This window comes from Haliotis rufescens, unplaced genomic scaffold (assembly GCF_023055435.1).
Source record: "Haliotis rufescens isolate VD_foot unplaced genomic scaffold, xgHalRufe1.0.p SCAF_19, whole genome shotgun sequence".
Lineage (NCBI taxonomy): Eukaryota > Metazoa > Mollusca > Gastropoda > Lepetellida > Haliotidae > Haliotis > Haliotis rufescens.
The window spans coordinates 461,259-477,487 of record NW_025963879.1 but is presented as its reverse complement, the minus strand read 5'-3'; the positions used below and the strand labels follow the sequence as shown (position 1 = coordinate 477,487).

At 47.0% G+C, this 16,229-nt stretch overlaps 1 protein-coding gene across 1 annotated transcript; it reads left to right on the top strand.

Moving 5' to 3' along the window:
* The first annotated feature begins 826 nt into the window (after positions 1-826).
* LOC125381677 (metacaspase-2-like) lies at positions 827-14,769 on the top strand. Its single transcript, XM_048399105.1, has 5 exons — positions 827-834; positions 1,330-2,629; positions 3,434-4,660; positions 4,802-10,305; positions 14,680-14,769. Coding segments are annotated over exons 1-5 (8,040 nt in total). The 3' UTR covers positions 14,681-14,769.
* The last annotated feature ends 1,460 nt before the right edge of the window (positions 14,770-16,229 follow it).

Below are 16,229 nucleotides of genomic sequence, written 5' to 3'. Positions count from 1 at the left end.
TCAAAACTCTAGGTTTATCTCCTTACTCACTCATGATAATATTTCAAAAGCTCAAATGAATAAAATAACAGTTAAAATCTAAAACTCTGGAATTCACGATCACAGGATCCTTGCACCTATTTTTCTGTGAAACCATCCAATTATCCCGATGTTGTCAATAAATCATTGATTAATGTAACACGTAAACGTCTTCTGTTTGAGCTCTTCCCGAAAAGACACGAGCAATAACAACTGCCATGTACTGTCCGATATCAAATTGTGTCTCATCTGATTTCAAAAGAAAATGAAACCTTTCGTTTTGCTTCAAGCAGTGGGCAGGCGTTATTGAAATACTTGGTTTTGGAATATGTAGAAATGAGTTTAAATATCGACCTTTAACTGTTTTGGGGGGATGGAATTTCGGGTTATGGGTCTCCAACAACCTTTGTTCGTCTTAAGAGTAAGTGAGTATGGCTTTACGCCGCTTTTAGCAATATCCCAGCAATATCACGGCGGGGGACACCAGAAATGGGCTCCACACATTGTACCCATGTCGGGAATCGAACCCGGGTCATCGCCGTGACGGGCGAACTCTTTACCCACTAGGCTATCCGACCGCCCCTGTTCGTCTTAAGAGGCGATCTGATGTACAAGGTCGTCGACTTCATATCAATATCTGGTTGGCTGGTCTAGACTATTATTTACAGGTTGCTATCATATAGCTGGCAAATGCCAAGTGCGGCATTAAACAAAAAAAAATTAAATGACTGGTGATGGTAGCGGTCAACATAAATTAATACAAAACATACTACTAAAAATTTGCTTTCAACAAATAAATGATTACACAATGATTGGGTAACCCATACAGGACAATACATAGCATCATGAACGTGCAGAGGCATGCAGTCATGTGCACGATATGCACGGGGTGCTTGAAAACCTGTTTGGATGTTTCATGACAGAATCGTTGCACAACATTTGCTTCTGAGGATTGCAACATAACGATTGTATAACTGCTTAGAATCACAAAACAGACGCGGCAAACCTATGAGCCAATGAAATCATTTATGACGGTCGGCCGGTGCTTTACGCCACGCCCCAAATGGGTTTGTTTTAGAAGCCGATTACGGAGCATGTGATTTTAGCATTTTCACTTGGATTTATTTAAATACAAATATTATGAATTTTTCTCTCTCGGATATTGACTAAATGTATCGAGGAAAATTCATGGTCGCAACAAAATAGCAGTTATGTTTTTCAGATTACTTGCCCTTTAACAGTACACAATGTTATTTCCTTCAGATGCGAAATTCTTCCCAGGATACGCCAATCCAGCATGTGATCCAATAGTCTTGCAGCCAACAACTTCACAAACAACATCAGCAACCACTTCAGCCACTACATCTGCAACAACATCAGCTACCAATTCAGCCACTACGTCTCCAACGACATCAGCGACCACATCAGCTACTACTTCAGCCACTACTTCAGCCACAACGTCGGCTACAACGTCCATCACAACTACAACAACCTCTGCAACTACGTCACCTACTACGTCTGCAACTACATCTGCCACAACGTCACTCACCACTTCAGCAACAACATCAGCTACCACTTCAGCTACAACCTCTGCGACAATCTCTCCAACAACATCAGCTACCACTTCAGCTACAACCTCAGCCACTACTTCTGCAACTACATCTGCAACAACATCAGCCACTACTTCCGCCACTTCTTCAGCCACAACGTCGGCTACAACGTCCATCACAACTACAACAACCTCTGCAACTACGTCACCTACTACGTCTGCAACTACATCTGCGACAACGTCAGTAACCACTTCAGCTACAACATCAGCTACCACTTCAGCTACAACCTCTGCGACAACCTCTCCAACAACATCAGCAACCACTTCAGCTACCACTTCAGCCACTACTTCTGCAACTACATCAGCGACAACGTCAGCCACTACAACAACCTCTGCAACTACGTCACCTACTACGTCTGCAACAACATCAGCCACTACGTCTGCAACGACATCAGCGACCACATCAGCTACTACTTCCGCCACTACTTCAGCCACAACGTCGGCTTCAACGTCCATCACAACTTCAACAACCTCTGCAACTACGTCACCTACTACGTCTGCAACTACATCAGCCACAACGTCACTCACCACTTCAGCAACAACATCAGCTACCACTTCAGCTACAACCTCTGCGACAATCTCTCCAACAACATCAGCTACCACTTCAGCTACAACCTCAGCCACTACTTCTGCAACTACATCTGCAACAACATCAGCCACTACGTCTACAACGACATCACCGACCACATCAGCTACTACTTCCGCCACTACTTCAGCCACAACGTCGGCTACAACGTCCATCACAACTACAACAACCTCTGCAACTACGTCACCTACTACGTCTGCAACTACATCTGCCACAACGTCAGTAACCACGTCAGCAACAACATCAGCTACCACTTCAGCTACAACCTCTGCGACAACCTCTCCAACAACATCAGCAACCACTTCAGCCACTACTTCTGCAACTACATCTGCAACAACGTCAGCCACTACAACAACCTCTGCAACTACGTCACCTACTACGTCTGCAACAACATCAGCGACTACGTCTGCAACGACATCAGCGACCACATCAGCTACTACTTCAGCCACAACGTCGGCTACAACGTCCATCACAACTACAACAACCTCTGCAACTACGTCACCTACTACGTCTGCAACTACATCTGCCACAACGTCAGTAACCACTTCAGCAACAACATCAGCTACCACTTCAGCTACAACCTCTGCGACAACCTCTCCAACAACATCAGCAACCACTTCAGCTACCACTTCAGCCACTACTTCTGCAACTACATCTGCAACAACGTCAGCCACTACAACAACCTCTGCAACTACGTCACCTACTACGTCTGCAACAACATCAGCCACTACGTCTGCAACGACATCAGCGACCACATCAGCTACTACTTCCGCCACTACTTCAGCCACAACGTCGGCTACAACGTCCATCACAACTACAACAACCTCTGCAACAACATCAGCTACCACTTCAGCTACAACCTCTGCGACAACCTCTCCAACAACATCAGCAACCACTTCAGCCACTACTTCTGCAACTACATCTGCAACAACGTCAGCCACTACAACAACCTCTGCAACTACGTCACCTACTACGTCTGCAACTACATCTGCCACAACGTCAGTAACCACTTCAGCAACAACATCAGCTACCACTTCAGCTACAACCTCTGCGACAACCTCTCCAACAACATCAGCAACCACTTCAGCTACCACTTCAGCCACTACTTCTGCAACTACATCTGCAACAACGTCAGCCACTACAACAACCTCTGCAACAACGACAACTACTACGTCTGCAACAACATCAGCCACTACGTCTGCAACTACGTCTGCAACGACATCACCGACCACATCAGCTACTACTTCAGCCACAACGTCGGCTACAACGTCCATCACAACTACAACAACCTCTGCAACTACGTCACCTACTACGTCTGCAACTACATCTGCCACAACGTCAGTAACCACTTCAGCAACAACATCAGCTACCACTTCAGCTACAACCTCTGCGACAACCTCTCCAACAACATCAGCAACCACCTCAGCTACCACTTCAGCCACTACTTCTGCAACTACATCTGCAACAACGTCAGCCACTACAACAACCTCTGCAACTACGTCACCTACTACGTCTGCAACAACATCAGCCACTACGTCTGCAACGACATCAGCGACCACATCAGCTACTACTTCAGCCACAACGTCGGCTACAACGTCCATCACAACTACAACTACCTCTGCAACTACGTCACCTACTACGTCTGCAACTACATCTGCCACAACGTCAGTAACCACTTCAGCAACAACATCAGCTACTACTTCAGCTACAACCTCTGCGACCACCTCTCCAACAACATCAGCAACCACTTCAGCCACTACTTCTGCAACTTCATCTGCAACAACGTCAGCTACTACAACTACCTCTGCAACTACGTCACCTACTACGTCTGCAACAACATCAGCCACTACGTCTGCAACGACATCACCGACCACATCAGCTACTACTTCAGCCACTACTTCATCCACAACGTCGGCTCCAACGTCCATCACAACTACAACAACCTCTGCAACTACGTCACCTACTACGTCTGCAACAACATCAGCCACTACGTCTGCAACGACATCAGCGACCACATCAGCTACTACTTCAGCCACTACTTCAGCCACAACGTCGGCTACAACGTCCATCACAACTACAACAACCTCTGCAATTACGTCACCTACTACGTCTGCAACAACATCAGCCACTACGTCTGCAACGACATCAGCGACCACATCAGCTACTACTTCAGCCACAACGTCGGCTACAACGTCCATCACAACTACAACAACCTCTGCAACTACGTCACCTACTACGTCTGCAACAACATCTGCCACAACGTCAGTAACCACTTCAGCAACAACATCAGCTACCACTTCAGCTACAACCTCTGCGACAACCTCTCCAACAACATCAGCAACCACCTCAGCTACCACTTCAGCCACTACTTCTGCAACTACATCTGCAACAACGTCAGCCACTACAACAACCTCTGCAACTACGTCACCTACTACGTCTGCAACAACATCAGCCACTACGTCTGCAACGACATCAGCGACCACATCAGCTACTACTTCAGCCACTACTTCAGCCACAACGTCGGCTACAACGTCCATCACAACTACAACAACCTCTGCAACTACGTCATCTACTACGTCTCCAACTACATCAGCCACTACGTCTGCAACGACATCAGCGACCACATCAGCTACTACTTCCGCCACTACTTCAGCCACAACGTCGGCTACAACGTCCATCACAACTACAACAACCTCTGCAACTACGTCACCTACTACGTCTGCAACTACATCTGCCACAACGTCAGTAACCACTTCAGCAACAACATCAGCTACCACTTCAGCTACAACCTCTGCGACAACCTCTCCAACAACATCAGCAACCACTTCAGCTACCACTTCAGCCACTACTTCTGCAACTACATCTGCAACAACGTCAGCCACTACAACAACCTCTGCAACTACGTCACCTACTACGTCTGCAACAACATCAGCCACTACGTCTGCAACGACATCAGCGACCACATCAGCTACTACTTCCGCCACTACGTCAGCCACAACGTCGGCTACAACGTCCATCACAACTACAACAACCTCTGCAACAACATCAGCTACCACTTCAGCTACAACCTCTGCGACAACCTCTCCAACAACATCAGCAACCACTTCAGCCACTACTTCTGCAACTACATCTGCAACAACGTCAGCCACTACAACAACCTCTGCAACTACGTCACCTACTACGTCTGCAACAACATCTGCCACAACGTCAGTAACCACTTCAGCAACAACATCAGCTACCACTTCAGCTACAACCTCTGCGACAACCTCTCCAACAACATCAGCAACCACTTCAGCTACCACTTCAGCCACTACTTCTGCAACTACATCTGCAACAACGTCAGCCACTACAACAACCTCTGCAACTACGTCACCTACTACGTCTGCAACAACATCAGCCACTACGTCTGCAACTACATCAGCGACCACATCAGCTACTACTTCCGCCACTACTTCAGCCACAACGTCGGCTACAACGTCCATCACAACTACAACAACCTCTGCAACTACGTCACCTACTACGTCTGCAACAACATCTGCCACAACGTCAGTAACCACTTCAGCAACAACATCAGCTACCACTTCAGCTACAACCTCTGCGACAACCTCTCCAACAACATCAGCAACCACCTCAGCTACCACTTCAGCCACTACTTCTGCAACTACATCTGCAACAACGTCAGCCACTACAACAACCTCTGCAACTACGTCACCTACTACGTCTGCAACAACATCAGCGACTACGTCTGCAACGACATCAGCGACCACATCAGCTACTCCTTCCGCCACTACTTCAGCCACAACGTCGGCTACAACGTCCATCACAACTACAACAACCTCTGCAACTACGTCACCTACTACGTCTGCAACAACATCAGCCACTACGTCTGCAACGACATCAGCGACCACATCAGCTACTACTTCCGCCACTACTTCAGCCACAACGTCGGCTACAACGTCCATCACAACTACAACAACCTCTGCAACTACGTCACCTACTACGTCTGCAACAACATCAGCCACTACGTCTGCAACGACATCAGCGACCACATCAGCTACTACTTCAGCCACAACGTCGGCTACAACGTCCATCACAACTACAACAACCTCTGCAACTACGTCACCTACTACGTCTGCAACTACATCTGCCACAACGTCAGTAACCACTTCAGCAACAACATCAGCTACCACTTCAGCTACAACCTCTGCGACAACCTCTCCAACAACATCAGCAACCACTTCAGCTACCACTTCAGCCACTACTTCTGCAACTACATCTGCAACAACGTCAGCCACTACAACAACCTCTGCAACTACGTCACCTACTACGTCTGCAACAACATCAGCGACTACGTCTGCAACGACATCAGCGACCACATCAGCTACTACTTCCGCCACTACTTCAGCCACAACGTCGGCTACAACGTCCATCACAACTACAACAACCTCTGCAACAACATCAGCTTCCACTTCAGCTACAACCTCTGCGACAACCTCTCCAACAACATCAGCAACCACTTCAGCCACTACTTCTGCAACTACATCTGCAACAACGTCAGCCACTACAACAACCTCTGCAACTACGTCACCTACTACGTCTGCAACAACATCAGCCACTACGTCTGCAACGACATCACCGACCACATCAGCTACTACTTCAGCCACAACGTCGGCTACAACGTCCATCACAACTACAACAACCTCTGCAACTACGTCACCTACTACGTCTGCAACTACATCTGCCACAACGTCAGTAACCACTTCAGCAACAACATCAGCTACCACTTCAGCTACAACCTCTGCGACAACCTCTCCAACAACATCAGCAACCACTTCAGCTACCACTTCAGCCACTACTTCTGCAACTACATCTGCAACAACGTCAGCCACTACAACAACCTCTGCAACTACGTCACCTACTACGTCTGCAACAACATCAGCCACTACGTCTGCAACTACATCAGCGACCACATCAGCTACTACTTCCGCCACTACTTCAGCCACAACGTCGGCTACAACGTCCATCACAACTACAACAACCTCTGCAACTACGTCACCTACTACGTCTGCAACAACATCTGCCACAACGTCAGTAACCACTTCAGCAACAACATCAGCTACCACTTCAGCTACAACCTCTGCGACAACCTCTCCAACAACATCAGCAACCACCTCAGCTACCACTTCAGCCACTACTTCTGCAACTACATCTGCAACAACGTCAGCCACTACAACAACCTCTGCAACTACGTCACCTACTACGTCTGCAACAACATCAGCCACTACGTCTGCAACGACATCAGCGACCACATCAGCTACTACTTCAGCCACAACGTCGGCTACAACGTCCATCACAACTACAACAACCTCTGCAACTACGTCACCTACTACGTCTGCAACTACATCTGCCACAACGTCAGTAACCACTTCAGCAACAACATCAGCTACCACTTCAGCTACAACCTCTGCGACAACCTCTCCAACAACATCAGCAACCACTTCAGCTACCACTTCAGCCACTACTTCTGCAACTACATCTGCAACAACGTCAGCCACTACAACAACCTCTGCAACTACGTCACCTACTACGTCTGCAACAACATCAGCCACTACGTCTGCAACGACATCAGCGACCACATCAGCTACTACTTCAGCCACAACGTCGGCTACAACGTCCATCACAACTACAACAACCTCTGCAACTACGTCACCTACTACGTCTGCAACTACATCTGCCACAACGTCAGTTACCACTTCAGCAACAACATCAGCTACTACTTCAGCTACAACCTCTGCGACAACCTCTCCAACAACATCAGCAACCACTTCAGCTACCACTTCAGCCACTACTTCTGCAACTACATCTGCAACAACGTCAGCCACTACAACAACCTCTGCAACTACGTCACCTACTACGTCTGCAACAACATCAGCCACTACGTCTGCAACTACATCAGCGACCACATCAGCTACTACTTCCGCCACTACTTCAGCCACAACGTCGGCTACAACGTCCATCACAACTACAACAACCTCTGCAACTACGTCACCTACTACGTCTGCAACAACATCTGCCACAACGTCAGTAACCACTTCAGCAACAACATCAGCTACCACTTCAGCTACAACCTCTGCGACAACCTCTCCAACAACATCAGCAACCACCTCAGCTACCACTTCAGCCACTACTTCTGCAACTACATCTGCAACAACGTCAGCCACTACAACAACCTCTGCAACTACGTCACCTACTACGTCTGCAACAACGTCAGCCACTACGTCTGCAACGACATCAGCGACCACATCAGCTACTACTTCAGCCACAACGTCGGCTACAACGTCCATCACAACTACAACAACCTCTGCAACTACGTCACCTACTACGTCTGCAACTACATCTGCCACAACGTCAGTAACCACTTCAGCAACAACATCAGCTACCACTTCAGCTACAACCTCTGCGACAACCTCTCCAACAACATCAGCAACCACTTCAGCTACCACTTCAGCCACTACTTCTGCAACTACATCTGCAACAACGTCAGCCACTACAACAACCTCTGCAACTACGTCACCTACTACGTCTGCAACAACATCAGCCACTACGTCTGCAACGACATCAGCGACCACATCAGCTACTACTTCAGCCACGACGTCGGCTACAACGTCCATCACAACTACAACAACCTCTGCAACTACGTCACCTACTACGTCTGCAACTACATCTGCCACAACGTCAGTAACCACTTCAGCAACAACATCAGCTACCACTTCAGCTACAACCTCTGCGACAACCTCTCCAACAACATCAGCAACCACTTCAGCCACTACTTCTGCAACTTCATCTGCAACAACGTCAGCCACTACAACAACCTCTACAACTACGTCACCTACTACGTCTGCAACAACATCAGCCACTACGTCTGCAACGACATCAGCGACCACATCAGCTACTACTTCCGCCACTACTTCAGCCACAACGTCGGCTACAACGTCCATCACAACTACAACAACCTCTGCAACTACGTCACCTACTACGTCTGCAACAACATCAGCCACTACGTCTGCAACGACATCAGCGACCACATCAGCTACTACTTCCGCCACTACTTCAGCCACAACGTCGGCTACAACGTCCATCACAACTGCAACAACCTCTGCAACTACGTCACCTACTACGTCTGCAACAACATCAGCCACTACGTCTGCAACGACATCACCGACCACATCAGCTACTACTTCAGCCACAACGTCGGCTACAACGTCCATCACAACTACAACAACCTCTGCAACTACGTCACCTACTACGTCTGCAACTACATCTGCCACAACGTCAGTAACCACTTCAGCAACAACATCAGCTACCACTTCAGCTACAACCTCTGCGACAACCTCTCCAACAACATCAGCAACCACTTCAGCTACCACTTCAGCCACTACTTCTGCAACTACATCTGCAACAACGTCAGCCACTACAACAACCTCTGCAACTACGTCACCTACTACGTCTGCAACAACATCAGCGACTACGTCTGCAACGACATCAGCGACCACATCAGCTACTACTTCCGCCACTACTTCAGCCACAACGTCGGCTACAACGTCCATCACAACTACAACAACCTCTGCAACAACATCAGCTACCACTTCAGCTACAACCTCTGCGACAACCTCTCCAACAACATCAGCAACCACTTCAGCCACTACTTCTGCAACTACATCTGCAACAACGTCAGCCACTACAACAACCTCTGCAACTACGTCACCTACTACGTCTGCAACAACATCAGCGACTACGTCTGCAACGACATCACCGACCACATCAGCTACTTCTTCAGCCACAACGTCGGCTACAACGTCCATCACAACTACAACAACCTCTGCAACTACGTCACCTATTACGTCTGCAACTACATCTGCCACAACGTCAGTAACCACGTCAGCAACAACATCAGCTACCACTTCAGCTACAACCTCTGCGACAACCTCTCCAACAACATCAGCAACCACTTCAGCCACTACTTCTGCCACAACGTCAGTAACCACTTCAGCAACAACATCTGCAACAACCTCAGCTACAACCTCAAACATTAGTAAGTGTGATAGTGGCATGGATCATGTATTCCTTTCACATCACACGTATATGTACGTCATGCACACGGGACAGTAGCAAAACATCACATGGGGTTGTTTCTTCATAAACATTTTTGCATATGTCCCGTTCCCTTCCCTACCCTTCCTTTCACCAAGTGGTGTCTTTTAGCCAATAACAAACCTCCAGTGACGTCATCCTATTGTTCTCCAGTCAGGTTAAATGTCATAAAAATAGGATGTTATGTTATCCACGGGATTTTAATAATACAACATTTCTCGGGGTTGAAAATTATGTTGCATTTGAACATAATGTAACGAAATGACAAATGAAATGACAAATGTTTTCTTTCTATTCCCGCGCATCGAACATGCAACCTCATCAACCGCATCAACCGCATCAACCGCCAAGTGAGTGTAGCACTAGGCTACAGAGGCGCTGATAACTCACAATGCTTTTAAGAATGTTTTTTTTCAAGTACCCGTACACCAGCAACATATATTTTAGCCCGTTTCCTCAGGTTCATGGAAAGTATGTTGAAACCTAAAGTGTTGATAAATGTTGTTTTAAGTTTTCGGTTTAAGAGTTAGATAAAACACACACCCTTGGGTTTCTACAAGGTTTTATAACCCTCGTCCTCGGTATAACTGAAGCCCCTCGGTTTATTCCCTTGGATTCGGGTTTTAAATCTCATAAAAACCCTTTGACGTGTTTATCCCATACTTAGTAACTATATTCCATCGTACAGAGTAATATTGTACAGAGGAATATTGCCCACAAACAAGTGTAGACTTAATATGAGGTTAATACCTGTTTTTCATTGGTTCATAAAAACGGTTATTGACATCTTAGAAGGTCTACAATTGCTTTATCATCGCCTGGCGCCAGGTACCGCCTCCGTGGTCTAGTGGTTGAGCGTCCGCCCGGAGAGCGGAAGGTCCGGGGTTCGATCCCCGGCCGCGTCATACCAAAAGACGTTAAAAGATGGTACTTGTTGTTACCCTGTCTGGCGCTCGGCATTAAGGGGCTAAAACAAGGACTGGACGGCTCGGAGTCAGTATACTGTGTCTGAGTGTGATATTCATGTTAAACTACGGCATGGTATCTCAGTGAGCTAGCACTATAAATCGGCATCAGTCCGGACTAGTACAAGCAGCCACACAAACACACACACGTACATGCACGTCGCTATATAAGTGCAATAATCTTGGACGCGATACCCAATTTCACCTCACCTCACCTGGCGCCAGGCGTCGTGCTTCATTTGTTATGAGTTTGAGAAATGAACATGGGGGGAATGGGCCATGGGAATGAGTAATCGTTGGAAAGATGTAACCAAACTTATAAAGGAAAGTATAGCTGTGTCTCACACGTGTATAATAATGATATATTGTATAAGGCAAAAGCAGATTCAACATATCAAACAATGGCAGGTATAATAACGTTAGGAGGTTTCAACAAACGGAGACACCTGTTTGACTTAGGTTTTGGGAATACCATATCAGGGGAATTCCCATTTTTATAATTATCCCGCGATATGCCAAGGAGAGGCACGGGCCACCGAGCCGTGGATACCCGTGCCAAAAAGATGAGATTGGGTTAAATGGCCGAGGGTGTGCAGGTACTAGTGGGCTACTAAGCTGCTAGTTGTGTATACCACAATGCTACCGTTGCCATGGCCACTAGCGTGGCCAACGGCGATTCGCAGCTAGCGCTGCTGGCCTGAGACTGCTACCGCTGTCCGGCCCCCACGGTAGCATATTTAAACGCTACCATTGCTTGGCAACTACCACGCTGCCAAAAGCAGCTACCGCTGCTGGCCTAAGTCAGACTACCGCTGCCCGGCCCCAGGTAGCCGGCCAAAGCAGATCCCACTGCCTGGCCCAAGTAGCAAAACCATTGTGCGACTACCGCCGCGGACCCAACTGTCAGCTTCCGCTTGACAAGACGACTTCCGCCGCCGGGCCCATATACGTGGCAATTGTTTGCCCCAACGTATGTTATTTTACGATTCCCCGGCTGAAAAGTCGGGAAAGACAAGCTTCCCACTGAGAAGCAGGTAACCCCGGAAAGGTTTCCGCTGAAAAGCAGTTAGCTTTAAGCACGAGTATTAATTTGGAAGCAAGTTATTTTGTTACTAGCAGTGTAGCCCACAAGAACCCCGCCACAAAGCACCAGAGTGCTACCCCACACCAAGGGCCACGCGATATGCGGAGATAGCATTGTTGCCCAGCTTGCCTATGTACTGAAAAGAAACACTAACTTGTGGAGATAACATCGTTACTGGCGCAAAACAAGCGCCAGGGCATGCAATAAATTGTCCGTAAACACACACAGTCCTTTGTCACTGAGGTGGAAGCCCTCCCAGGCGTACCATGTCTTGTCTGATGCCAGGATCTGGGGATGTGGCACTATTGTACCGCCGAGCTCTTTGACTCGGTTGGCCAGTTGGCGGTTGATATTCTTCCGCATCCCCTCGATCTTTAGTGGATCCCTGGCATCGTGCCAGTAGCGCCTGGGTAGCATTGACGTATAATAATGATATATTGTATAAGGCAAAAGCAGATTGAACATATCAAACAATGGCAGGTATAATAGCGTTAGGAGGTTTTAACAAACGGAGACACCTGATTGACCTAGGTTTTGGGAATACCATATCAGGGGAATTCCCATTCTATTTTTATAATTAGCAACTCAAGTCAATGCCGGAAATTGTCTCACGTGACTTGGAGTCAATATGCGTTTCTGTCGAATGGAACGTGACCGCTTCTCGGCCAATGAATATAATCGACAGCAATGTATTGGCAATATTTCGGCAGTAAAGTGACAAGTGAAATATATGACATTAGATGCATTGTAAAGCGTACTTATTATACCTGTCTACGTTGCAACACACTCGGTTCCATTCGTCACCACTCGTCCTTTTCCGTAACCTGCTAGAAGATTCAACCATGAATGTTATGTGTGGAAATACGACAAACAAATCAGAATGCGCGTATGACTTAAAGTACTAATGTCAAAGAATCTTTCATGAATAATGTTTTTTATTACGTATGTCTTACATTTAAAAATATACCCAAGATACAATTAAATGTGGTCAATCATACTGCATAATACCGTAAGTCCCGATGTGTTTTAAATAGCATCTGGAATATGTATGATATATAGGGGAAATATACGTGAGTCATTACGCAACGAGTTGACAATTCTTTCAGCTATGCCGGTTTGGAAACAAGTCGCAAAATTGGCCACGAGAGGGGCACCAGTCGCTATTCGGGTTGTCCCGGAATGACACGAATGACTCGGTTCGACCAGACCAGTACTGGCGTGTACGGTGGCTGATTTCTCGTAGGCTGCGATTGAAAGATTAAACATAGCAGTCACTGGTCCTCTTTAGCGAATGAAAGCAAATGGTGACTATTGTGGGTGAGGTGAAATGGGGTTTAAGGTCGCGTCCAAGATTATTGCACTACATGTATTTGCCTATTATATAGTGCTATCTCATGAGATATTAAGCCGCAGTTAAAAATGAACATCCCATTCAGACACAATATGCTGACTCCAAGCCGACCAGTCCTTGCTTTACCCCCTTAATGCCGAGCGACAGGCAGGGTAACAACAAGTACCATCTTTTAACGTATTTTGGTATGACGCGACCGGGGATCGAACCCCGGACCTTCCGCTCTCCGGGCGGAAGCACTACTACTAGACCACGTAGGCTGTCCCCGTCACTCATAAATACAAATTAGGGCTGGGACGGGTAACTAGGGTACTCGGGTCGGGTGGGTACTGAGTAGTACCCGGATACCCAAAGGACTACCCGGACGCGTAGTAAATCACGTGTTTATATTGTTTAATGGTAAAACATATTCAGAACTCTATGGTTACACTATAAGTGACAAATTTCGTTCTGACAATACACACAATCCTTCTGACTTTATATGTTTGCATAATTATATAACTTAAGTCAACTTCAGTGTATGCATGACCAGGTCGGATTATACATGTATCTAAATATATTTTGACAGGCGTATGGTCAAACGTTTCCCAGGCAGACATTTTGTACCCCTCTCTTGTGACCTACAGCGGGTACCCTGTTAGGGTCAGGTACTAGGGGGTGGGTACCCGGGTAGTAAAATGGGACTCGCCCCAGACCTAATACAAATCGTGTAGCTCTGGCATATTTCATGCAATAATTATAACACCAGTTCACATTTTGTTGCTGTAATCGCACACAGTCAAGAATTGGGCACAAAAGAAAGTGTCCAGGTTAGGTCTAACGCAATCGTTTACGTTATATCTGATATATCACGGCGGGATGCTGACTGCTACGTAAAGATACAAACTGATTTTTATGCTTCATACTGAATTCCAGAATGCCGCTACAGTGAGCTGACAACCACCGCCAAGCGTATGGTGGGTGGCTCGGACGTCACTTCGTGTACAACTCCAGGATTCGTACATTTCAAGCCTGATAATTTCCCTGTCCCGAGTTGCTCAGGTATATTGATTGATGAAACGACCATCGCCACGTCCAAGCAATGTGCTGAGAGTTGGCTCGAACCGTAAGTTGAAACAGATACCGACCATGATCATGAGTAAACGTTCCAAGAGCAATGTGGTGGGTGTTGATAGATTTGTAGAGATGATCAGTGATCGTAAGTGTTCATTAAAGTTATATAATAATTGATGAAGAAAACCCTAAAGCTTGAACTTTTACCCTCATGTGACTAAATAATTTACCTATATAAACTTATCTTGATGTAAAAACATTCATTCTAAAAGTTAAAATTGAAATTTGGCTTTTCTTACCACTCAACAGGACATTACTTTTGCAAGACATGTACGCTATTGTCGGGGATTATAACACCTTTCTTGATGGGGAAGATAGCAGTCAACAGCAGATCACTATACCACGATTTACCACTCTCACAGCCTACGGATCCGGGGGTGAGTCACTGCTAGCGTCTACCTGTTGTTTACCGCCATCACAAATAACGGAGGTAAGTCACTGCTAGCGTCTACCTGTTGTTTACCGCCATCACAAATAACGTAGGTGAGTCACTGCTAGCGTCTGCCTGTTGTTTCCCACCATCACAAACAACGGAGGTGAGTCACTGCTAGCGTCTACCTGTTGTTTACCACCATCACAAACAACGGAGGTGAGTCACTGCTAGCGTCTACCTGTTGTTTACCACCATCACAAACAACGGAGGTGAGTCACTGCTAGCGTCTACCTGTTGTTTACCGCCATCACAAATAACGGAGGTGAGTCACTGCTAGCGTCTGCCTGTTGTTGATCACAATCACAAACAACGGAGGTGAGTCACTGCTAGCGTCTACCTGTTGTTTACCACCATCACAAACAACGGAGGTGAGTCACTGCTAGCGTCTACCTGTTGTTTACCGCCATCACAAATAACGGAGGTGAGTCACTGCTAGCGTCTGCCTGTTGTTTCCCACCATCACAAACAACGGAGGTGAGTCACTGCTAGCGTCTACCTGTTGTTTACCACCATCACAAACAACGGAGGTGAGTCACTGCTAGCGTCTACCTGTTGTTTACCACCATCACAAACAACGGAGGTGAGTCACTGCTAGCGTCTACATGTTGTTGATCACCATCACAAACAACGGAGGTGAGTCACTGCTAGCGTCTACCTGTTGTTTACCACCATCACAAACAACGGAGGTGAGTAACTGCTAGCGTCTACCTGTTGTTTACCACCATCACAAACAACGGAGGTGAGTCACAGCTAGCGTCTACCTGTTGTTGATCACTATCACAAACAACGGAGGTGAGTCACAGCTAGCGTCTACCTGTTGTTGATCACTATCACAAACAACGGAGGTGAGTCACAGCTAGCGTCTACCTGTTGTTTACCGCCATCACAAACAACGGAGGTGAGTCACATCTAGCGTCTA